This window comes from Channa argus, chromosome 1 (assembly GCF_033026475.1).
Source record: "Channa argus isolate prfri chromosome 1, Channa argus male v1.0, whole genome shotgun sequence".
Lineage (NCBI taxonomy): Eukaryota > Metazoa > Chordata > Actinopteri > Anabantiformes > Channidae > Channa > Channa argus.
The window spans coordinates 48,955,059-48,982,185 of NC_090197.1; the positions used below are offsets into that span (position 1 = coordinate 48,955,059).

General features: G+C 39.8%; 1 protein-coding gene across 3 annotated transcripts in view; it reads left to right on the forward strand.

Annotated features, from left to right (window-relative positions):
* Nucleotides 1–289: 289 nt before the first annotated feature.
* Nucleotides 290–27,127, forward strand: part of b3gat2 (beta-1,3-glucuronyltransferase 2 (glucuronosyltransferase S)) — a 91,554-nt gene continuing 64,716 nt past the window's right edge. Inside the window, exons 1-2 of one of the 3 annotated variants that reach the window (XM_067528997.1) lie at nucleotides 290–1,390; nucleotides 23,205–23,349. In XM_067528997.1, coding sequence (XP_067385098.1) covers nucleotides 857–1,390; nucleotides 23,205–23,349 — 679 coding nt within the window. In that variant the 5' untranslated portion in view covers nucleotides 290–856. The remainder of the gene's footprint in view (nucleotides 1,391–23,204; nucleotides 23,350–27,127) is intronic. The other 2 variants (XM_067529016.1, XM_067529006.1) reach the window with 2 other exon arrangements.

A 27,127-nucleotide genomic window follows, 5' to 3' on the forward strand; every position in this document is an offset into this window, starting at 1 on the left:
TTTAGCACAACCACACTGCATTTAAAATATCCTATGGAGGAGGATAACTGTAAAAACTCCCTGAAGGACCCCTGGAGCCATCTATGTCCCAGGAGTCTTCGTGTCAAGTTCTCCTTTTTTCTTTCTTTTTTTAATAATTTATTCATGACAAAGGCACTATGGACAACACAAGCTCTCTCTCTGTCTCTCTCTCTGTGTCTCTATTAGCTGGTTTATTCTCAGCAGACAGTGATGTGAACAACACACGCCTTTCTCTCTTTCCCCCCTCCTCTCTCTCTCTCTCTCTCTCTCTCTCTCTCTCTCTCTCCCTCCCCAGGCGCTCTCCTCTGTCCCGTCTCTCCCCTCCTCTGCTCTGCACCTGCTCCTCCCCTCCTGCCTTATTATCCTCAGACTCAGAGCAGCGCTCCATCCTCGCCAAGTGATGCTCTTAGGCGGCGCACATCGGTGGGTTATCACCGCTGCAGGGGGACCGCTCCGGCTTGTTTTTCTCCTCTGGAAACACGCACTAAAGGACGGCTGAACATGGGAGTTTAACGGGGCTTGAGGGAGAGTGAGCTGGAGGAAGGAAGGACGACGAAGAAGCACTCAAGTCCCATCCGAGAAAGGAGAGGCGGGGAGGAGGAGGAGGAGGGGGGCTCCGTGGAAACGGTCCCGCTGGGACGGGGGACGCAGCGGAAGGTTTTGTGCTTTACATAGTTTGACATTGGCTTAAAATGCTGGTTTTGGTTGTTTTGTTGTGAAGAATAAAATATCAGGATTGAAAGTAGGGGGATCCTCGGAGTTGTTCTCGGTCTGAGCTTTTCTGTTTGTGATGGAGTGAGTGAATGACAAGGCGCGCGGTAACTTCAGCCTCGCCATGAAATCAGTGTTTTTCAGCCGCTTCTTTATCCTGCTGCCCTGGGTCCTTATCGTCATCATCATGATCGATATCGACAGTAAACGGGCGATCCGGGCTCCAGCGGCCGGTCGGACCCCCAGGGCGCAACGGGCGGCCCGGACCGGCGCACCAGGGGTCGGTGGCACGCAGAATCAGTCCGCCCTGCCGGTGATTTACGCCATCACTCCGACTTACACCCGTCCGGTGCAGAAAGCGGAGCTGACCCGACTGTCGCACGCCTTCCGCCAGGTTCCCCGGTTCCATTGGATCGTGGTGGAGGACTCGACAGCGCGCACGGAGCTGGTGGCGCGTTTCTTGGCCCGGTGCGGTGTGCCATACACGCACCTGCATGTGTTCACACCCCGCAGGTTCAAGCGCGCCGGGATGCCACGCGCCACCGAACAGAGGAATGTGGCCCTCGCGTGGCTCCGACAACACCGGAGCAAACGGGACGCCGGCGTGGTTTTCTTCGCGGATGACGACAACACGTACAGCCTGGAGCTGTTTGAGGAGGTAACCGAACAGATATAAAATATATACAACATGTAATCTCGAAAAACATAGAACATTTTCTTAAGTAAAAGTACAAAAAAAAAAAAATGCAGCTTAATTGAAAAGCACAAAAATACAGACATTATAAACTTGTAGCTGAATCCATCAGGATCCTGTAATGTCCTAATGCTACCAATTGAATCTGTTAAGAATTACAAGAATTGTACTACATTACACTAAATGTGCTTAAATACTCCAATGTTTAAAAAATGTGAAAATCTCAGATCCACACACAGAGTATGATGGTATGTCTCAAACAGAGTTTTATGGCATTTTAGCACCTTTATTTGCAACTATAAAGACCCATTTTTGTTTGTGTTTCTACCATGGAAAAGTCATTTGGAAGAAATTCAGACATTGAAATTCAACCGTTCTTCAAGGTGATGGGGGGTCTCTGGAACCCTGTAAAGCCCCCCCATCGAGGTTGCAGAACTTAGTTTGAGAACCAGGCAATGACAAGCTTTTAATAAACCAGTTTTCTAGTGACTGGTGATACTACATGAACACACAGTAATAATGTTGCAATGGGGGGGGGGGGGCAGATGAAGTGCTTGAGGGATTTCTGCCTGACAGAAAAAAAAGATATGTGCTGCTGCTGCTCATTGTGTTTTTGGTGCCAACCATGCCAAATTTTGTTGTTTAATTCTTTATCACTCACCAATTTCTACTGATCCACTTGCCAGCAGGGAATTAATAAGCAGGATGGCAAACACACACACACAAACACACACACACACAGGCTCTTTGTATGTGTGCATCTGTAGAAGGGTGAGGTTGTTAGGAATTGGTAGAGATGTGTTTTGAATTTAAAGATATGTTGGGTTTTTGTTTGTGAGTTCCCGGAATATTCCCGGTCTGAATGACACATAAATACTCCTGAAAACATTCTGAGCCGCTGTAGTCTGTATATCTGAGTTGGATGATATGATTTGCCAGTGTTGACTCCCTATATTGGAAAACTGATGCTTCTGTGTAACTCAAGTCTACGTCTGTGAGCGTGTGGGTTAGTGCATGAGTATGGCTTTTTCGCTCTTGTCCTCTTCTGTGCACTACATGTCAGATAATGAAGAAAGATGTGCCGATAGCAGCAGCAGCAGCATCTAAACAATCCTCTCCCTCTTATAAATGCACAAACACTCAGAAAGAATGCCTCTCTGATTGCTGATTGCCTGCTCTGATTACTCCCATTCAAAGATAGCTGGCCCCAAATCTAAAATTGCTGTAATTTGCTCCAATAATAAAATGTTCAGACTGCAGAAACATTCAGTGTAAATGAGCTGAGAATACTTGCATGGAATTATACAGCAAAAACTGAAGGAATATAGTTTGTCTGAGTGTGGCATGTACTGTATAGACTCGTCTTCGCTGTGACTGTCAGCACATATTTGTAAATTATGGCATCATAATGGTTCAGGTTTTTGACTGCCTTCGGCAAAAAAACAGACAAACAACACTTTTGAGCTCCGTGTTTCTAATCCCATGTGAGAACATCGTCTAAGAGGAGTCCGGTCCATCAGGAGCGAAATATAAGAGTTTTATGGTTGCAACTAATAATTCTTTGTATCATCAGTTCATCTGACAGTTAAGAATTCAGTTAATCACACTTTCCTGCCGTGCCACTAAAATCCCACAAAAATCGATACCAATTTCAATACCACGTCAGAAATGTATCAATAAAATGAATGTATTTCAATATAAACTTATTCTCAGTGGCACCAAAATGGGGGCTTATGCAACACTATTGTTTGTCCTCAACAGTCAAAAGCTGTGCGAGCTCAACGGTTAAGTTGCTGTTTGGCACAAAGACATCCGGGTTAGGTGTAGGCATGAATAAGACTTTTATCTTTTATCTTCTTTTATCGTTTATCTTCATGGTAGTGTTACCTTCCTTCTTCTTTTCTCCTACAGTACACATGTAGAAGTGTTATGCTGCCTCATCAGTGCCAAAGAAATCGTAGTTTTGGTGCCTTTAATACGACTGAAAACATGTATCATCATGTTTTGAGAATTTTGGTATCAACCTAGTACCAAAGTATCAGGTTCTCATGACAACTCGAGTTTACAAAAATAAAAAAGAACATTTAAAGAGCTTGAATTCAGATATTTCAGAATTTGGAACTTGCAAGTGAGTCACAGTTTTGCTTTGTAAATGTTCATTTATATTATAAAATAAATTATGTTTAGCTTTAGCTCCAAAAAGAAAATGAGTACAAACTCAAGACTGGGAGGATTTTGATTAGACATTGAATACAAGGACATTGTGACCAAGAGAATCCATAAATTGCCTTCTAAAGCAGAAATTCCTTGACATTAAGTAACAAAATGTTTTTAATTAGCAGAATATAAACATAAAAAAATATTTTGAAATTAAAGTTTAGTGGTCAAAAGAACCAATTGTCTATAGTGCATCCAGAAAGCAATTCCATCATTAACTTTTTCCACATTTTCTTATGTTACAGCCTTATGTCAAAATTGATTAAATTCATTATTTTCCTCAAAATTCTGCAAACAATAGCTCATAATGACAACGGGAAAGATGTTTGTTTGAAATCTTTGCAAATTCATTAAAAATGAAAAACCAAAAAAATCACATATACATAAGCCATGACACTAAAAATTGAGCATCCTGTTTCCACTGATCATAATGTTTCTACAAATTGATTGGAGTCCACCTGTGGGAAATTCAATTATTTGGACATGATTTGGAAAAGCATAGACCTGTCTATATATGGTCCCACAGTCAACAGTGCATGTCAGCCATGAAGTCCAAGGAATTGTCTCTAGACCTCTGAGACAGGATTGTTTAGAGGCACAGATCTGGGGAAGGGTACAGAAAAATTTCTGCAGCATTAAAGGTCCCAATAAGCATATTGGCCTCCACGATTCGTAAAAGGAAGAAGTTTGGAACCGCCAGCCGTATTCTCAGAGCCGGTTGGCCGGGTAAATTGAGCGGTCGAGAGAGAAGGGGCTTAGTCAGGGAGTCGACCAAGAACCTGATGGTCACTCTGAAAGAGGTCTAGCATTTTTCTGTTTAGAAAGGAGAACCTTCCAGAAGAACAACCATCTCGGCAGCACTCCACCAATAACGTCTGTACGGTAGAGTGACCAGATAGAAATCACTCTTCTCATCAAATAACTCTCAGACCATGACAAACAAAATTTTCTGGTCGGATGAAACAAAGATTGAACGATTTGGCCTAAATGCCAAGTGTCATTTCTGGAGAAAACCGGGCTCTCAAGTCGCTCACCACCTGGCCATAAAGCATGGTGGTGGCAGCATCATCCTGTGAGATGTTTTTCAACAGCAGGAACTAGGAGGCTAGTCAGGATGGAGGGAAAGATGAATGCAACAATGTACAGTGACATCCTTGATGAAAACCTGTTCCAGAGAGCTCTGGACCTCAGACTGGGGCGACTGTTGATGTTTCAACAGGACAATGACCGTAAGCACACAGCCAAGCTAACAAAGGAGTGGCTATGGGACAACTCTGTGAATGACCTTGAGTCAACCAATTGAACCCGATTGAACATCTCTGGAGAGATCTGAAAATGGCTGTGCACCGACGCTCCCCATCCAACCTGATGGGCATGTGAGGTATTGCAAAGAAAAATGGGAGAAACTGCCGAAAAATAGTTGTGCCAAGCTTGTAGCACACTCATACTAAAAAAGACTTGAGGCTGTAATTGGTGATAAAGGTGCTTCAACGAAGTAATAAGCAAAGGCTATGAATACTTAAGCAGATATTTAAAACTTTCACATTGTCATTATGGGGTATTGTTTGTAGACTTCATTTTGAAATAAGGCTGCAGCATACCAAAATGTGGAAAGAGTTAAGCACTGGGGATAATTTCTGGATCCAATGTAAGTAGAACTTTGTGCTGGTGGTAAATAGCATGTCCCACTGTTTCATGCACTTCTTGAGTAAACATCCTTAGTGTAGTGAACCCAGTGCACTGGGTTGTGTAGTAGTTGTGCAGAGTCCACTCTGATGCCAGCTCTCAGCGTTAGGTTCTTTGCCTGTGGCACAGTGTAAAGAGCATCTGTTTGATTTGTTGATAGCACACTGTCTTCTCTCTGTCCCTTTGCCTATTTCATTACCCAGCTCCTCTGTGCAGGTAATGGCCTGTCATAGAGAGATAATAGGCTGTCATATGGCAGTAATAACCTGCAGAAGCTGTCTGCAGGCTTTAGACTGATGGCAGTAACTGTGCTTACAGTGGGTGGCAACGTCATATTGGAAACCCTTAAATCATTTCAGGAAGGGAAATGATTGAGGTAATGTTTAAGCAACTAAAATATTATTTTACCGTGAACCCCTGTATTGCTATTTCTTATTGTAGCAGAGTGTGAGTTTTCCATGAAAAGCCAACAGATGTTTGGGAAAAATGGGCTCTAAAGGTCAGGTTTGGATTTCCTAAATAGCAAGAGTAATGGATCTTTGTCTTAACCAAGATGCAGTCGTTGTATTAAAGTACGTTTCACCACTACACCTAAGCAAGTTTTACATTAACAACGTTAATTATAGGAGGGAAGGTGTTTTAGATTTTCAAAGTGGATATTTTGCTTTATGATAAGTAATAAGTGTGGAAACCTTGACCCTTAGTGGTCTGAGGGTTAGGGTGCGGGCGTCAACTCCTAAGGGTTAAAGGGCAACTTCACTTATTTTCAACTTGCTTTCTATGGTTTCAGTTTAGGGTATAAATGTAGGATAATGATTTCAAACCTCCCTCTGACTTCCCTTTATTAAAATATTTCTCTGCTTTACTTCAGATGACATCACCTGGATAAGTTTTTCATTATTAGTTCAGATGATGTCCTCTGGAGGAAGCTTATTGACCGTGATTGCAAACTTCTTAGTGTGAGCAACGAGATGGCATAATCTGACCTGAAGGTTCCTCCAAGTGATGTCATCTGGAGGCTTTTTTTCAGCCAGAAGTAGAGAGAAATTTTAATTCAGGGAAATCAGGCATATAATTACTAAGTCCAAACTAAAACCAAAAGAAGAAAGTTCAGTGTCAGTGAAGTCCTTTAAATCATGTAGCATGTTTATGGATGGATTACTGAATGAGCCAGAACATCTGAAATTAATGTTAATATATCTTGTTTAAAAAAGCTTAATGAAAGGCTCAAAAAGACCACAATGGCAACTAAGTATAGATACAAAATGCCAAAATACACAATGTCTCAAAGCAGACACAAAATGACAAAACAAAACAACCACAAACGGACTGAAATCAATCAAAAAGAGAGGGTGTGGGAAATATAATTTTTCTTTGTTTAAATTTTTCGACTCAGCAGAGTAGAGATAATTGTGACAAGTAGATGTCTAATCCTGCAGTATTCACATACTGTACAGCATATGTGTGGGGGGTTAAATCCATGTGGATTTAAATACTGCTAAGTATTTTTCATTAAATATTTTGAATATAACTAATGTTATCGTTCTATTAGCCGCCGTTCAGCAAAAGTCAAGACATTTCTGACCTGCAGTTTGGCCAATTAACAAATGAGGAACTCCAACTGGGAAAAAAATCAGCCTCACTCCTGGTTGTTGATTACATGAAAGTAAGTAGCTGCTCAGAGTGTTCAGCTCTAGAAGCAAACTACTGCAGAGTAATGAGTAAAATGTGTTACAACTACTGCCCCCTTTATGAAGAAACATTGCTACACACTGTAGCAAATGTTTAACAAGTCTCCCTGTGTTCTTTTACTTTACTCTCTAAAAGCGGTCGGAGGGAGAAATCAGGTGAAAAGGCATTTAGCATTAAGAGTTGAGGGGTGTATTCTCCATTTCCTCACAGTAGTCAGGTGGTCTTGGCGTGGTTTATTATGCATGCAACATGTTCCAGCTGAGTCGCCTCCTAGCAGTCAGTGAACTGTCAGACAATGCAAGACTGTTCATTTAATGCCCCCATACAACTCTGGCTTGATTGACTCTTAACTCACACTGCTTCCTCATGCTTCCCAAAGGTAATTTTCCAAGTGATGCCTTCACAGGGAGCTGGTGCTGTATTAGAGGATAGGTCCAAAGTGTCTCATGCCTTTCTAAAAATAACACTTTTAAGGTTTACTTGCTGTTATTTAAGGCAACAACACTCTAACTGTTACCCCCAAACCCAATACTCCGATATAACCCACAGATCCATTGCTGGACAAAATGCTGTTCTCTGTTGATCCATCCAGCCACCGCAGCCTCCTTCTAGCATTGTTTTCTGTGTATTATGTTTGCAATGGCCACCACATATACTACACTGGGGGCAGTCTCCCTTTAAGACATCCCTCTAAAAGATACTTCCAATGTAAGTGATGGGGCCAAAAGAGGGAATTATAGAAACTCACAAAAAAAAAACAACAAAAAAAAAACACGTGACTAGATAAGTGCAGACTGATTTATTATATTAGCTTTAAAAATATATTTAAATTTATTTTTTGTACAGAACAAGGAGTGTGGATATTGCTCCCTGTCACTTACATTGAAATGACTTTAGGACTTTTAGAGTATCTGAAAATAATTTGTTTTCACTTTGTATCTCAGCAGTTGGTGAACAAAAAAAAAATGTGATCTAATGTTTAACTAGAAAAAGCATTTCGAAACAGGAATAACACTGTGAATGCTTTGGCGCCAAAAGGATTTTTCAAGCAAAGCTGAACTGTTTTTGCTGAATAGCTGAAAGTTTTGCTTTTGATGAAACAGCTGAAATGAAATTTTGCTTCCTTTTATACTGGTTACGCAAAAACTCAAAAGGCAATTATGTGATGCCATTGATGATATCATTGACATAATAATTTCAAAAAGTTTAAAAGTATATTAATGTCCTTTTAAGCTGAATGTTCTGAAATTTGAACGGTGTTTCTAGCCGAAAGTATGTCGAAAATATCAAAGTATGCCAGTATGTTGCTGTAAAAAAACTCTTTAAACTCCTTTTATTTTCTTTATAAATGATCTGGTCTAATAAGTAAGCAACAGACACATTACTAGGACCCTAACTTCACCTGTTTAGGTTAGTTAGGTCAGGAACTATAACGTGCAATCAGGAAAATTAAGCTGCGCTTTATTTCTGCTCTATATTCCTGAAAAGCTGACTCTGGGGATGGAGGCTTTTTCAGCTGACGGCAGCACGGCAAAGCCGTTTGATTCGGCTGCAGCAGTCTGTCAGCCAGGAAAGACTTTCGTCAGACCTTTTTTGAATAATTGAACTCCCCCTGCCCCGAGACTTCTACAACCGTCACAGTGACTATTTTAGGGAGCAGGTACTGTGGTAAATTTCCTATGCTCAAGTGTGACTCTGGAACACACCTCTTAAAATATGCCAGACTGAGCCAACGCATTCTCGCTCACACAGCATCATTTTCTGACACTTTGTCCAGCCCTTTGTTGTCTGATACAGCTGTACATAATCTTTGGCGATGGTTTGAGAAAGGTCATGTAATTAATGAAAAGTAAAAAAGATTTTAAAAAAAAGCATGAATGATATTTGCTGATGGACCAATGCTAGTCAACAAGAGGAATATAAGCCAACGCTGATGTATGGCATGAGTGATCGAAATCCAAAGTAGTTATCATCATATTACATATGGTTGAAGCCAAATGTTCTGTGAGTCTAATAATGGTCACCCTGTGTGTCTTAAACCGACCCATGACCCTGAACAGAATAAGCAGCTAAGTTCTATTTACATTTCAAATCAGACGGCTTTAAAAAGTTTTAGAACGCTTACATTTAAGTTGACTTTTTAATTACACTGTCATTGCCAACAGTCATACGTTATACATTAAAATGGGGAGTCAGCTGATATCAGGGACTTGTCTAACAGAAATTTTATTTTTGGATGAAATAACCCAAAGACACACTCACATGTTAAGGTTAAGAATATATTTGATGAAGTGTTTGAGTGCCAGACTTCAGGCCTGCAGTGATTTAAAGGGGGGTGGGCGTCACAAAGAGAAAACTGGTGGGATAAAAGAACCAGAGCGAAATGGGAAATTCAATTTCCTCAAACCCCTATGAGCAATTAACATAATTACATAGTGTAGTGGGAGAGGTGAGGGGGGTGGAGGGGGTGGAGGAGTCGAAATGTCAGGGAAGCGAAGCAGAAAGGAGACAAACCTTGCTGAGAGAAATTGTCTGTGGTAGCGTCGGCGGGAGGGCAGGGATAAGGGGGAGAGGGAGGTGAGCGAAAGGTTGAGGGATTTTAAGGGCCAATGTAAATGTAAAAGAGGTGTTTCGTGCTGGCTCTCTGCTTATTTCCACTGCTTTTTCTGTCTGAATTGGCGGTTTGACCGTACACCCCGTCTGTGCTCTCCCCTCTCTCATCAAATACCCTGGAATACATTTACATTAAACAGATGTGGATATTCATTGGACCTTTTTTATTCAAATAAAACGGACACATTGTGTGTTCAGGGCATGTGACAGACGTGTAAAGGCCGTGTGACAACGTTTTGGGGGGGAAATATCATTTTTCTATAAAAATCTGATTGAAAGGTTCATTAGTAAACAGCCTTTATCCAGTTTCATACTTTTAATTTTTTACTGTAAATGGATCATTAGCTAGATAAAGTTAGTTTTGTCAGCATCATATTATTTTAATCTTTTTGTAAGAAAGTAGTTTGCAACCCATGTTTGAACATTCAAAAAGCTGGTGCGAGTGAATCCTGCTGCACAGTACATTTAAACTCTTGTTTCAAGTCCCAAATATGAGATCACTTTGATTGAAACTGAACTGTTTGAAAATCAGCTTGATTCATCATTATTTGTGTCAATAATGTGGCAATCAAACCCTCTGGGTTTGCCGTGAACACTAAGTTCAGACAGTATCAGTGATTCTGTGATGAAATTAAAATAAATAACCCTGCTGCAAAACTTATAACTATAATTCTATGGTTGGAGGAGTGAACGAGTGAATCCTCGGATCACCCACCTTCATTTCTATAAAACGTATTTTCATTTTTCCACATAAACCCATAAGGACCTAAACCTGCGCACACATTATGCATCATCATCACAGCATCACAGTTTCATAGCCCATACTCGGCCTCTCTCTCTAATTTGATTCATTCATTTTCTTCCAGCTCATTTCTTTCCCTCCCTTTCTCCGATTGCCTCTGCCATGCATATTAATAACACACAGATAAAAATACGCTTGATTAAAATCGCACTCGGCCCAGCCACCCGAACACTCATCCCGGTGCGCAACCAACACAATGACGGCTCTTTCTCCGGGGCAGGAGGCAGGAAACGAGAACATCCATAATGGATTTCATATACTTCATCATTAAGAGTCTCTTTTGTGTGTACACACACAATTCACTTCTCACCTATTTGTTTGCAGGGAAGGAAGTCAGAGTTGATTACCCGACTTAGCTGCAGCACTCCCAGGCAGAGGGCCCTGGCTGCGAGTCAAATGAAATGTGATACCTCTCGGCACTGTATTTTTCACCCCCAGCTTTTCTTTTGTTTACTTGTAAATAGCATGCATTTACTGGCTGAGCTGCCAGTGCTGTAATTTGTCAGGACTTACAGGTTTGCTCACAGTGCTCGGCTGCATCTGAAATTATTATTTTGTGTGCGACGAAGATGAATGATTTGTTATCTTAGTGCAGCGTCTGCCCTCTGGTGAAGATATCCATATTGATAATGAGACAGGAGCTTTCTTAACACATGACGGTGTCCACTGGGGGCTTCCAGGGCTCAGGCAGCACAGCCTGAACTGATACAGAGTGCAGAACAAAGGCCTTTACAGAGAAGCAAAGAAATGCAATAGTGGGGAGTCAGCAGAATTTGTGCTCTAATCAGTTTTTTAGTAGAATGAATTGACATTTTCTTGGAACCAGTCCCATTTCCTCACTCGTCCCTCCCTCATTTCTCCCCCTTCTCGAAAATTGTGTATGATTAGTGGATTTGAAACCTCTTCCTCTCACTTTAGATAGTATACTGCATTGCAGACCTGTGGACTCATCGCATCACATGTCTGGAAACTGGAGACTCAATCAAAGACAAGATTATAAAAGACAACTTGTCTTTAACAGTGATGACTTGATATGTTTTGGTTTAATATGATAACGCCATCCTCAAATTAGTCTCACAAAGTCTGGAGGTAAGCAGCTTAACTTTCCTGCCAACAGACCAACTCTAAATCCTTACGGCACAAGAAGAAACAAATTGCACTGCTCAACCTAAAACAAATAACTTGCTGTAGCCTTAAGACTTGTTGGTCCTGACTTCTTAGCCACAACTTGACATTCACTTGCAAAAAAAGTCTTGTGTGAGACCTGCTCAAACTAACAGACTTGTTTCTCAGTAACATATATTGGTGGTTTAAGAAAACTTCACATCCACCAGTTTGACACTGTCACAAACTGCTGCATAATGGACACCTGCCTCCCTTTGCGCTGTCACTATTACCATCAAGGTTTTATTTGGTCATATGACAGGGCAGAAACAAAATACCTCTGTAAGCATTGAAGTTGGAGGACTTGTTGCCCGTCTTCATGTAGGTAGAATTTTTAGCTCAAACATAACTCATACAGTAAGTGGTCCTGATACCTTGTATTAGTCATGTACAGATAGTTGAGACTATTCTTGAGTAAAATATGACCTGATATGGTTTTTACCAGCAGCCAGGGCTTGACGTTAACATCGACTCGGCTTCATTGGTCCATCTCCCCGTTTGTGCAGAGCTTGCTGCTCTGCACTTTGGTGCTAATGACCAGCGACACACAAGTGAACAAGCAACAAAAACCAGCGATAGGCATGTCACAGTAATTACTTTATCAACTTATTATACGATATATGGACTTAAACTAGTTTTTCTGACCTTCAGAGCGTTTGACCTTTTTTCAGAGCTGCTAAAGTTGAATGTTGTGTGACAGATGTTGATCAGCAGATGTGGACATTTCTTCTCTTCTTGTTGTAACTGAACTGTGACTAGATCGTTTCCCTTCGGCATGAGGTTTACATTACAAAAACACCAACGTAGTACAGCATCCGCTGCGGTCAAAAAATCTAGGTCTGCTGCATGTGAGTTGCATTCAGGGACACTACAAGGCGTAGGTCATCTGTGTTGTGAAGGGGGTCTGTTTCTCTATAAGAAAATTGTTACCACTGACTACAGGGGCTAAATCTAAATACATTTGAAATCACACTTCTAACCAGTCAAACAATTTCAATTATTACCATTTTATTTATACATTGTTTTAAATTAAATTAAATTAAAGTAAATTATGGTTTTAAATTAAATTAAACTTTAAAGGATGGGGAGAGTGTGCATTGTAGCAGAGCAGGAAGAGGGAGGGCTCATGAATGAAACCGAAAAGGTCCCTTCACTTGGAAAAGTTGTACAAGCAAACTCCCAGAAAAAACTGAAATATTGCGTGAGCTCATATGATCTTACATCAAGTCCTTTGGAGAAGAAATGTCCTTTTTGTAGAAGTCCTCATGTTTTTTGGAGAATAATCTCTTTGTTACCTCTCTGTCCCCCACCTCCAACTCTGAGTACAGGTGAGAGTGAGATAAAGTCATAGCTTTTCTCCTTATTTTAATTCTATGATTGCAATTTTTGTCTACTCAACATGTATTGTACATCTGTCCATCACAGAAGAAAGTACTTATTTTGATCTTCTCGGGTCTCTGCATTTATATTTTCCCATTAAAGGGGTTTGGCGAGTTTAAGGTGTTCACATTAAAACTGAGGTATGAAAGACAATGTACGAATTTGTACGGAGCCACAAACTTGCTTGTCTTCACTTATTTTTTCTCGACTGCAGCCTTTTGGGACTCAATAGACCCTGTAGGTTTGTAATCAGTTTTAGGTTATATAAAGAAAATTCACTTTACAGGGAAGATCCTATGAAATTTGGAATGTAAATTGAATCAAATGCAGCAACATCAAAGTTTATAGAATTGAGACCTGAAGCACGAGATTAAATTACCCGTAGCTTTTATGCAATTTAGCATTGCCCCTTAGCCAAACTCCATGTTATATATTCGTTTTCATATTATGTAAAATATGTGGATATAGTATTTAACATACTGTATATTTCAATTGAATATTATTGATTTTAAATACAGAAACATTTTGTTTCAGGATGAAATGTGCAGCAGCTTCATAGACAAGTGAACGGAGACTGTGTGGACCCACAGAATTACATGACTGGAGAAATGTTTTCTTCTGGAGACACTGCAGCTCTCAACTAGAAAATATATTAAACACAACTCCACAATTTCCCACTGTGTGTTCTGAGAGCAGCCTTTACTATTTTTCCTTCCCCAGTTCACTTCCCGCGGGGAAACTGCAGAGTTTGTTCATGTTGACAAACCTGCTCATAAGGGTGGGCTCTGTGGTTTCGGGCTCACTGTGACTGTTTGTGTTCTTGGATGTGGACTGGATTACCGTGGTAGGAATAAAATGAAGGAGTCAGAGCTTCTCACATCTCTACAATATATTGATTTCACAGTGCCCAAAAAAATGGGGTTTCTGCTTTACTTCATACTGTAACAACTATTAGGGCATAAATCCTGCGCACACACAGATGCATTTCCAAAAATAGAAGCCTTTCTCTGCACAGGGTTACATTGGAGGTAATATTTTTTATGCCATACTTACCCTTAATTGGTGAGTGTTTGAAAGTCTTACAAAGATTTTGCAAACCTAAACTTCAACATGATGACACTTTGTAGAAAAGCGATTAAAAAACATCTCCGAACATTAAAAACTCAGAGTGAGAATAACTGTTTTGCATGAGATGTTTTAAATTGGTTTTGTTGAATTGAAAAAAAAAAAAAAAAAAGCATGAGATGAGTATAAATCAATGAATAAAAGAAAGAGTGAGCTTCTGCTTTACTCCAGACATTGGCAGCAAGAAGAATGACTGTAGTACGTGAACCAAATCACTGCTTAGTATTTAGAATGAATGCACAGCTGCAGTCCCAGCTCACAAGTCAGGACACAGGTTTCGACTGAGCTCCTTAATTCTGGAAGACACATTCAATAATTGTTTTGCTTGCTATATGAAGTCTGATATTTATCTATATTTCTGAATATGTGTGATCAGCTTTCAAGAGACATTTTCACTGGCGGCAGCAATTAATCACACATGGACTGTGTTTAGTGTTTGACTGCTGATGCTGTGCGCAAGGCACAACAACATCAACAACATGTTCAATCTTTCAATCTTGCATAGTGCTTCCTGTACATAATGATATAATGGAGGTGGTTGTGAGCAAAATAAAATTGCCGACTTTCAAAGCCTTTCATCCAATGGTATCACACATTTCTAATTAAGATTAGAATTGAATTTTAGAAATTCTCTATTCAGATAAACAGGTGGTAGAACAAATTCTCCAGTTGGATACTATGATGTGAAAATGACATTTGTTTCATGTGGTAATGTTTGGAACGTTACCATCTCCACAAACATCTGATGCTTTCATCTGAGAGTTTTTCATCTCTATAGTGAACAAGAAACTTCAGTCCACCGTTAAGTTGTGTACTTCATGTACAAGAGAATGTAATTTTCCCTAGCACCTTATCAGATGAGCGGTTAGCACTGCAGCCTCCCAACTGGAAGGTTCCCCTTTTTTAAATCCACCTGCTGGCTGTGGCTTTCACTTCAGAGAATTGTATGTTAGGTTAATTGGTGTCTCTAAATTAGGCGCGAATGTAGGTTTGACTGAATCTGTTACTATGTGTTAGCCTGTGATAGAACTGTCCAGGATGTATCTCGCCTCTCACCTAATCACAGCTGGAATCACCCTTATCAGGATAAGCAGTCTAGATAATGATACATTAAATTGTGGATGATGAGAATGTTGTTAGTAAGATTTTTGGCAACAGGGCCAACAGGTTATGGGCCCTTTATTCTATGTAACTGATCTGCCCCTTACTGGTAGCCAAAGCTTTTTACTACTGCTCCTCATTTAGCCATTCGCACTCACACTCTCACACCGATGGGGGAGCTGCTATACAGCTTGCCTGCACTCACCGGGAGCAACTAATTTGGGCTTCACTGTCTTACTCGAAGACACTTCAACATGTGAAAGGAGAAGCTGGGAATCGAACCGGCAACCCTGTGGTTAGTGGACAACTGCTCTACCTTTTGAGCTACATTTATTTGCCCTTTGTACTGAGCTTTATTCAAAAACATAATCAATTTATCAATAGCTGCCTGTTTGGGAGATTTGATCATAAACATAATTACACTTTTTTTTTTAATTGCTAAGATCCGTTAAATGAAACTAGGTTCCATTTGATCTTCATCATCACCTTGTTAGCAAAGCAGTCAATGTGTTAACGCTTTTCTATGGTTTATTATGCTAAGAGTATTCACACATTTCTTGCAAAATTCTAAATCCTTAATGTATATATGTGTGCAACCTCCTACACAAAATTATTCAATCAGCGATCAGTCCTTATCCAGCTTTAAAAGATGCTCCTCTGTGTAGCCATTTGCACAAATGGATCAAAGACAACAGAAAACAGTCAGTGTGATGCTGATGAGAACCTGTGACCTAAATGACAGGATCAGATGGACTAAATGTAAAATTGAGTATTACATGTCTTCAGTTTGACTTCCAACCCTAAATCTGGCTTCATTTTATTTTTTGCATCTTCACAGCAGTAGTTACTGTGTTGGGCTTTTCTTCATTGCAGCAATACGCTGTTGTTTTCAATGGTTTGTAAGTGTAAGAGCTACCGTTCTGAAAATGTGACTTCAGAGTGGACGCAAGTGTCTAAGCAAATGAGAAAAACTGTAATAAACTCTGTCAAATGGCAGTATTTGCCATTCAACTTATCTTATTTACAAAAATGTTACCAAACTCTAAACAGAAAGAGGAATCATAAGCACATTTTTAAAATAGTAATGCAACTGCCAACATGTCCTTTCAGCTTTGCTGCACTGTGACAAAAATAAAGAGCAAACTGTTTTCTTACTTAGCCTGACTTCCAGAAGGAGTCAAAGCGACGTGTCAGTCATGGACACAGTAAACTGTGAAACCGAGTATGAATGTTGTACTGCGTTGCTGAGGACATTAAATTAGCCACAGTGTATAAAGAGTGAAATATCTTTAAACTGGTGCCTAATAGAAATAAACCCAAATTCATGCTGCTCTGACAGTTCAGAGATTGGGCTTGGATTAGAGGTTTTCTTATATATTTAGTTTTGCATAAAATAAACATGCCGGCACTGAATTAAAGCGAACATTTACATTTAGTCTTATAAAAAAGTGCAACAAAACCTTGGCTTCTAAAAGTAGAAAAAAGTAGAGCAGCTTCATTCAGGATTGTTTGAGTGTCATTTATAGACATGGTTCATTACTAAAAATGATTCTTGGCACTGCATGCAGACATAATAACCATTTATTTATATAAAAAGCACTTGAAACGTCTGAAAATTACTATCTTTGTTTCTTTTATGCTGCGCTGGAACTTTGCTGTATAATAATCTTACCAACAATTACAATATGTGCAGGTTTCCTAAATTGCACTGTATTTACCTTTAATCAAGCCTGTCGTTCTTTGTGTGTGTGTCTGTGTGTGTGTGTGTCACATTATTTGATTTATTTTTCAGTGTACCTATCAGCGAGGCAGTGCTGCATCACAGCATTGTGTGCTGACACAACCTTCATCGTTTAAATAAAGGTATCAGTAGAAGTTGGTGCTGCAAACTTTATCTGTGCCAGCAGTAATCTGCAGATGGCTGCATGAAAACCACCATGTGCTAAAGCAGTTGCCATCGAGCAGAATAATGTACCATCTGTTGAAACACTCACCCCCACAGCTTTGTTTGGCTCCCAGCAAACATTTTGACATTGAGATTTTGTTGATGTGACGACCTGCACTGACTTTGAAAATGAAACCCCAGACAAAATCTGTAGCCAGCAGCTTCCTGCATGTGATAAATTTGTAATATTAGGTAAAACTGTCTTTAAAGCTGATTTAAAAGAACTTTTTTATCACACGTTATTATCAGGTTGTTAAAACGTCGTGCTTGATGAAACTGATACTAAACATGCCTAAACAACGCTGATGGTTATTGTCTGTCACATGCTTGCTCTGTAAGCTGAGGCAAAGATTAACTTCTCATTTAAATGTGATTTGTATCCTCAGGTCCCATAACTAGAAGATCTAAATGCTTTTGAGTAACTCTGAATCTAATGACACCCTAGTGTGGATAGATAAATCCAACATTATCCACAGAAAAGTATGTAACAGTAGTTTGGAAACCGTCCAGTTATAACAGACAAATGATGGCTGTAACGAGACAGAAAACTAAAAGCATTTTTTGACAGAAACATCATTTAATTTGTTATAACCCAGCAAAATAGTTTAATGTGGTAGCAAATTGTGATTTAATGTAAAACAGACAAAACAACAAAAAAGCTGCACAATTCGTTTTTTATTTATGTGCAATTTAGAGGGTGTTGCTCCATCTCCAATCCAAGTCTCCTGTTCGGATCAGCTCCAAATAAATTTGGGATAAATAATTAGCTTTCAGCAAATTCTTTTGGTTTAACATCTTGCAGCTTTAATGTCTTGTTAAGTAACCACTCTCATTCATCATATTTCCAGCAGCAGCAGGCTGCTGTTTTTAGCTAAATCTATCTGATAAAAATATTTTACAGTGACATACAATGAGGTTTGGATTTAAGATCAAACGATTGATATGTACATTTCATCTCCTCTTCAACAGGTGAACAGCATGATCAGTCCGGTCAAGGTCTGGAAATCAAATCAAAAACCTTCCACTTCCCTCTGATGACGTCCTTTGTTGAATTGTTGGTGTGTTTTGAGTTATTGTCTTCCTGCATATTAAAGTTCTTCTGAATCAGTTTTAGTGAATTTGTAGACCCCCGAATTGATTCTGCTGCTACCATCATGAGTTATCAACAATAAAGATCAGTGAGCTTGTTTCAGAAGCAGCCATTGCAGCCCAGGTTATGACACTACCTCCACCATGCTTCACAGCTTGTATAGTTTGGATCATGAAAAGATCTTTTCTTCCCTCACAGTTTTGGCCTTTCCATCACTTTGCTAGATGTTCAGCTTAGTTGCATCAGTTCATAAAACTCTGAGAAGATTTGTGGACCTTTTTTGTACTTTGCAAACTCCAACCTAACTTTCTAATTCATACAGCAGACGAGGGCTTTACATTTTGTATTATGGCCTCTGATTATTAGCTTTTTCTTCAAATAGGGGATCAACATGAACAGGAACATCTTGAGGGACCTCGTTCAAATTTTGCACAAACATCCTCAAGGTTGAACTGATTAGATTTTGGGGGTGAAACATCAAGGTAACTGGGACCTCTCATCTGTGCCTTCCCTCCATCCCGTTCTTGTGAATGTAATATCACAGTGATGCCTTGATAAAAATTTCATCAATCTTGGCACAAACATCCACTTGGACTAAAGGATGAACTGATTACATTTTGTTGGCCAGAGGTCAAAGGTCAAGGTCACTTTATCCCCACATCCTTTTTATTTTTAAATATCTTTAATTATGCAGCACTCACTTTGGTGGCCTAAGTTCAAAGGTCAAGGTCACTGTTAGATCGTGCCAGTCCCATTAGCCCCAACCATTCTAACCATTTGTAAAACGAGGAATCACTCGAACTACAGGATGAACTGATCACATTTTGTAAGGCCAGAGTCACTGTAAACTCACATTCATTGAGTGGACAGACATGCATGCAAACTGCCTCTTGACTATTATTATTTCATTTTGACCACGGATGTCAAAAGATCCAAAACCTGCTCTTCTGTAACTTACAGTATGTGACATTTGATCCGCTACAAAGATTCATCAAAATGTTACAGTTTGCTGGTATTAGTTAAAAACATTCTGAGAAATTCTTCTGATCTGTAGAGTATTAAGGAGGTTTTCATGTGAAGATGAAGCCATAATTTCATCTAGGAGACATGTCCTTTGAACAAGCAATATATATATATATTTATTTATTTATTTTTTTTTTTTTGCTTGATTGCAAGTGTGTTGGATGAGACCTCAGAAAACTGCTAGGTGGTTGTAAAATCAATGACAGTGCACTTTTTGGATGGTTGAAAATGAAAACTCATACAACAAAGAGAGAAAATACCATCTAATATATTAAAGCAAGCATTTCGATGTGTTTTCAGCATCATAGTGCACATATATACGTATTTTTGGAGGCAGGCTAAGCAGTGTAAAAAATTCGTCTGAAGCCCTAGTGAGATGTTTGTCTTCATAGTGATAAAGATTAGCTACCTGTAAATCCGGCCTAAAGTTCTGATTATGTCCAAACATATAGACTCTGTTTCTGCTCCACTCTCTAATAATGTTTCAGACTTCACTGTGCTGTGAGTACAATTATTCAAACCAGGTGATCATTAGCAGTCAAACTATGACTTAACTGTTAAGCCACGATATCGATCGTACTCCAGGAATGATCTGGGAAGGAACAGCATGCAGAGTCAGACATTCTTTCTTCCTCTTCCTCTTCTTTTCTTTTCATCTGTGTTTTTTTATAAAGCAACAGACTCAGTCTTTGAAAAGTAACCTGAGAGAGGGGGGGGGGAGGGTTGTAGCATCACACAGCCAACCTCAATGGGCCACGCTATTAACAGGGAAGGGGCTTCAAAGCTACTAATGTCGCTTAGGGACCCAGGCAAGACAGAGGTGATAGGATGCAGGGCTGAATTATAATGTAGAAGAAAATAAATTAAAGGGAAGGAAGCCATAAAGGGATGGAAGTAAGGTCAGACCCTAACTAAATGATCCTTTTATCCACCTCTTCTCTTTCTGTTCATTATTAAAAAATTGTCACTCCACGCCGTGCTATTTATCGGAAGACGAATATTTTACAGTTATCGTCTCTGACAGTTTGATAACAATGAAAGTCCGTCTCCTGTTCTTTATCTCATTGTTGTAACACAACAGGGATTCAGCCTATTTCTACCTCAAAGTATTTACATTTGCTGGTCGAACCTCCATGTAGCTCAGTTTTCCAGTTTTCCATTTCCAGTTGTCTGGAAATTTTGGGAAACAGTGGTGCCGCCAAAGTTCAGTTTGACCTGGGTTTAAGTCAATATTTGAAACCTACAGCAACAAACTGGGGCGTGAGACTTGACAGTGATCTCAAACTTGATGCACAGATTAGTTCAGTGGTCAAGTCAATTGAGACAAATCACTTTGAGATTTTAATCCATGTTTTTAGCACAACTAGTAGGGCACTAGTTGCCCTTGCACATCAGACAGGCCAACTCACTTCCTGTTTCCAAATCTTCATTAAAAACTACATTACTTCTCCTCGGCATGTTAATCAGTTTGAGATGTTGCCTTTTACTCTTTTTATTTTAATTAATTAATTAATTTTTATTGTTTTTACCTTTGTTTTATATTTGCTTTTTTGAGTCTGTTCCTTCAAATGTCCTATATTTGAAATTCTTTTTGGTGTTTTATTTGTATTAGGTCTTTTTTGCTGTAATCACTCCTCCTGTTCATACTGGCCATTGAGAGATCTCTACTTAAAAGCTCTTTCAGTGGACATGATGGCATTCATCCTCTTTTGGAGGATCTTATACAGGCCAGGAGGAATCGTTACAGTACAAGTAAAAGTTAATTCAGTGATCATTGTGACTGTTCCATTAGTTTATCCATATCTATCTTTATGGATAATAATGTCCACGGACATTTTAAAAAACATCTCGTCACATGTTGTCTGATACTGTAGAGCCTCCCTGATAGTAATGACAAGATGTAAAGAAACTATAAAATCACACATTTTTGGCACTTGGTCTTTAAAATCCTTTTACATAGCCTGAATACCAATATGTCAGTTTCATTGTAATAAAACAGTCTCCGGCTTCTGATTTACATAAATGTATCCTGCGCAAAACACACAGCGGTGACAAGAACAAAAACCTATTTGATGAGGGGGGAATAGAGCGTAAAGTAGAGACAGTAACTGCCAATTCTGAAAAAGGGCAGTGGAAAAAAAAAAAAAAGCAGAGAGACACAGTTGTGTGGATTTGGACTTTCTCAATTTCTTCTGTCTCTTCATGCGATCCACGACTGATTTGATGAATTTGAGATCTGCTGGGGCCATGCCATCTGTTGCAGGACTCCTTGTTCTTCTGGTCTCTGAAGACAGTTGTTTATGACTCTGGCTGTATGTTTGGGCTCATTGACATTCTCCAGAATAAATCTGGCATCAGTCTGAAATGCCTGATGGCGGTGGTTGATTGATGCACAAACCGTCTAAGATAAAACTTTTGCACAGCACTCTGTCTAAAACTTTTTATGAGATTTGAATGATATCTCAGTACCTAAACGATAAGGACAGGGATTTTCTCTATTTTTGCTATTGTCAACCACGGCTTAATAATACACTTAATCTAATTACCCATTTTTTGTGGAAGTCAATTCCAAGAGACTGGAAAAAGGCATAGTCACTCTTGGCTTTAGGGGCATTTTGTGTGTGTTTTTTTTTAATTACCAGTGAGAACCATTTCACCAAGTGCAGTGTGGCTCACAAATATACCACAATGATTAGCCATGGCCAAGATAATTAAGCTAAAATTAGGTTGCATATTCTCTAACCTTGGAGTGAGCAGAATGAACTTTTGTTTTTGGTCTTTTCGTGGGATTTTGGTGACGAAAATATTTAGAAAATCAAGGTTGCCCTGCATTTAAAAAATGACCGGGGGCGTTTTTGTACAGTACCAAGCCCCCAGGATCACCAGTGCAGCAAAGTGGGTGTAGTGGCCAAAGTTGAGAGCTTCAGTCAGTAGTGACCTGCAGCACTTTCATTTACATATGTCAACTACATACAGTTTCTCTTGTGATATTGAGCTCTGGTGAGGCTCAGTACACATTTTGCTACAGGCTGATGTTTGAATGTTTAATAAGCTGCTCAATGGCAGATTGACATCTCCCCATCACTAATACATCAATATTCACCTGCTTAAATTAACTTTAGCCACAAAACATGTCAGAAATGTCAAAAAAAAGATTTGCTAATAAGAACATTTCTATTTGAGATCCTTGTTCTTTGGGATATTTTTGGATTAGGCATGTTATATACTTTAAAAGCTAGAACTCAGTCTGATGTCTGAGGACGCCTCTGGGTGGTCAAAATCTGTCTCTCTCTCCCTGTCTCTCTCACACACACACACACACACACACACGCAAAACTGTATGCATCCACACATAATGACAAAATACCTATGTCTCATACTCCAGCCCAAACCTTCTGTCCTCACACAGTCCATCGTCCCTCCCTTCACTTTCCCTCTCTCTCTCTTTCTCCGTCTCATTTCTCTTCACACTGCTTCCGGCTGTGTGCAAATTCATTCACTGTGAAAATGGAAGTCAGGCCCGTACTGCACTGTTTCATTTAGTTTTCTATTCAGGTACCCACGGAGTCTCTGCACGCTGCTCTCGCTTTACATTTTAGGTGAAATTAAAGATCTCTAATCACTCATCTGAACTGACACGGGAGTCATTCGAGAGTTGACGTCACAAGCTTGATGGCTCACTTTCCAGGGCCTCTGCCTTTATAGGATCCAATCAGATTCATACATCAGGTTTGCTTTTACAGAACTTGCATTGTGAGTGACAAGAAAACTGATTGTGATTTGCCATAAAATGCTAAATTCAAGTCATGTCAACATGTCATAGAGGTGTGAAGAGACTATTGCTTCCTCTTGCAGTGAAGGTGGGTCTGTTGGCCATGGTGTGACTGTATTCACACATTAGTCCTCATTGAACTAATTTTTTCCTTCTTTCTCGTTACAGATGCGTAGCACTCGAGGTGTATCTGTTTGGCCTGTGGGATTTGTGGGTGGCAGAGCATATGAGCGGCCCCTTGTGTCTGGGGGAAAAGTTGTGGGCTGGTACACTGGCTGGAGACCAGACCGACCCTTCGCCACTGACATGGCAGGTAAAGAGAAATTCACAAATTACAGCGATTACTTTAGTGAAACCGAAAAACATTAGTAGCATTAGGAAATAACTAATTCTTGCCTTTTGTGGATTGAGCCCAAATAGGATTTAATCAGTTTTATCATGCACGTGTTTGTACTTAGCCAGTCACTTTGTTCCAGTTTCAATGGCACATACTGTAGCTGTGCAGATTATTCTTTGTGAATAAACATCTTTCCTTCGCAAAAGCACTTGGTGTGTGTGCAGCCACAGTCCATGCTGCCGACTGCCATTTATTCCTTTGGTATAGTATGACTGCCATCCCACAGTGAGACAAAGCCATTAGTGTGTGTCCGTTTGGTGCCCTGCAATCGTGGTGCTGTTGCTGTACAGGAGAGAGGTCATACGCACACTAAGAAACAGACGGCGGTTTGGCAACGTGCCTAGCGCTGAAACAAATGGAGCTGCATTTGCAAACACCAGTGGCATTAATAAAAGCCTCTTGGTTGCACCTGCTTCAGATGTTATCACGCCCTGTTACTGGGCTGTTATCTGCTGTTGTCAACATCATAGAAATGAGCCATACATACAGGTTGAGACAAGAGCAAAGGTTGCTGCGATTCATTACGTCGGAGCAATTCATGTTGATCTGCAAAGCATTTTGTCATCAATAAATCATTACACCATTAACTTTGACACACGCTATAACAAGGTGGACTAGAGCTGGGAAATGTAGTTGCCGCTGTTGGCCTCCAATCCCTCGCTTTCCGATGTTATCATGCCATGCAACAGACTGTATCTGTTTCTACCGCCGCTTGCTCCACATGCTAACAGGTTCAGCAGGTCATTATCATGTGATTATATGCACCACAAGGTTGTTTGAAGTAGACACAAGAAGTAGACGATTATGGTTAAGTCCAGGCACAAAAATGAGTAGGCTAAGGTTTTAGGGAAAGAGCAATTGTTGGTGCCCTTGAGCAGGTCTCTTAAGCCCAGCTGCTCTAGTGGAGCCGCTCAGTCGGTCCAGTCTTAAACAAACTCCGAGGCCGTTAGTTCAAAGTGATTCAATGCGATTCAATCTTGATCTGGCCCCAAACAGCATGTTGACATCTTTCTTACAAAGTGTTCAGCAGAGGTGTATTTTATGAATATCTCTGGAAAATACTTTCAGTATGTACGTTACTTGTTGTACTCCCCACATAACCCTCACTGTTTCTTACACAATAAGTTTCATGTTTCATGACATAATAATATTCACCGGTTTAGAGCAGGATCTACTTTAGGATCTCTTTAGCCAATGAGTGGACATTTCTTTTCTGGTTTGCTTGGAGCTAAGGTTTGAAAGAGACCTATGTGAATGTGATCACGGCAGTTCTAAAAAAGAGAGAAGGCCTCTCAATAAATAAAGGGAACTGGTGTCTCTCATTTCAAAGATCTGTTTTTTTTTGTTACCCAACCGTCTAACTTGACCTCTACACAGACTGACACTTTTCATATATGTCACAGACTGTAATTATGGCTTCCTGTTGTAGTTACTGTATCTGCTAATGCACAATTAAAAAAAAAACAAAAGTCTAAAACACCAAACAGCACCTACTAATGAGTTAATCCATGCTCCATTTGGCTTTTTGGTACTGAACCAATGCTAACAATCTTTTCTACTAGCAACACAAAAAAATATTAAAAATAATTAGTTTTTTTGATAGGCATGTAGGTCTCAACCCTTCACTAAACGTCAATATGTCTCAAATTTGGACATTTGGAATGTAACGAGTGAATCAGTAAAAAGTGGAAGAAGAAAGAAATTTAAATCTGCTTTTGTGGGTTTACTGTAGACTTTGGCTTTTTTAGGACACAGGGGTCAAACGTATTAGTGTGTTGGTCACAGGGGAGTTTAGATTCATAGGCAGTGATATTTTTATGTGTGAGTTTTGAGATCGGACAGGAGTTTCTATGCACTGGTGTTTTTCATAAAATAATCTGCCATAAAATAATATCAGATTTTTCCAATTCAGTGTTTTGACTCCACGCAGCAGCTCCTGTAAATCTGTGCCTGATCGTTTATTCCTGCAAGAAATCACAAAGAAGCACTGCTGAGCCTTGCTGAATAAAACTGTTGTGAAAAGTGGCGGCTTGGTAAAATCAGAAGCTAAGGAGCCCTACAGAGTGAAAATGAAAGTGAAGCATCAGAACACTCAGGTTTATGTGTTTTGAATGCTGCACATCATCTCAGTAAGATCCCCCAAGTCTGTCCATGTAATAATTTAACGGTGAATCTACCTGAGACACACTATCGTGTAAATTGTGTCTAAAAACTCTCATTGTACTTGTTTCTATCATTTCGTTTATTTCTTTTATTTATCATTTCATTGCTCTCTTGATGTGATTTCACCCTTTGTGTGATTGCCTTTCCTTTCCAGTACAACAGTAGAGTTTGCTCTACCAGGCAATTGCCACAATGTTAACAGCTTTCATATTGCTTTATATGTGAATTTCACTTCCTCTACATTCAAACGCCCTGAGGCACAAAGTCTTTTACAGTGTGTGACTCGACCATTTGACCTAATCAAGATTTTTATTAAATGAAACATGAAAAGCTCACAAAAAAAAAATGATGAGGAAATCAATGAGGAAACTAATTAAAATTAACATATCAGGAGAGGGAGCAGCAATAACGTGCATAGTGCTTGGTTAAACTCTTAAACCTCTTGCTGTTTTCCCACATACATGCTGGACAATGTCCAGTGCATCAGGTTGAGACATGTCCCCTTCACACATTGCACAAAACAGGAGAGTGTCTGGATCAAACATGATAACAAGTAATAGGTAGTGTCCCAGTAGAGCATGCAGGAAGCAGAATATAAGGCTAAAAAGAAGCTGTGGTCCCTTTACTATTATGTTTCAAGCACGTTGAAGCAGCTCCAGTGAGATGATACCAACATTGTCAATACGCCCACTCAGTCACTACAAATTCTCCACACGAGGACCTGCTTTATTCACACATGGGCTCAATCAGACGTTGAACAGATTTTGTATTAGGGAGCTGGTTCGGTGATGTTCGTCAAGGTCCAACTGGTTTAGACATTTACAGCTTCTCTGGATAATATCTAGATAGATGCAGGGCTGCAGTGCATGTCTGCAAACAGCTCTGCTTTCGGTTTTAGCGACAAGACAACTTCATTTGCATAGTGATGTATTTAGTATGCATTCAAGCAAGTAGCTAAGGAAGTAAAAAGGTGGTAAGTACCTAAGACCTGGCACAGAAGCACTGTGTGGACGGATAAACAGACTGTTACAGTCCAGTTTCTTCTTTAAAAAATCCCACACAGTCACTATTGCATTAGATTGATAAGTACAGATTTAAGCAAAGCTCCAGCTCCTCACGTCACATCTCACTCTCAGGAAAAACTACATACTGTTCTATAGTTGCTGTTTTGTCAGAATATAAAGTCGGATTTTGGAGTGACTGAATTTCCCCGAATGCTTGGTCAGAAAAGTCGAGTGAATAACTTTTCTGAGAGTGCTGCACATTTCAGAAGGCACTTACAAAGCTTGATGGTGGATTCAGATGGACGAGCTGTTCTCTATTTACAGATGTACAGGATGAACGCAGTTATATTTGTGTCCACGTTTATCTTACGCTTGATTTCATCCTAATAAAGAGGATAAATGAAGCAAACATCTCCATATATCTATGTACATCTTCATATCTCCTGTGTAAAAATCCAATCAGCACTAACGTTTCCTCTGACCTGAGAGAAAATAATTTATCACACTGACCAAGTAAATAACACCCT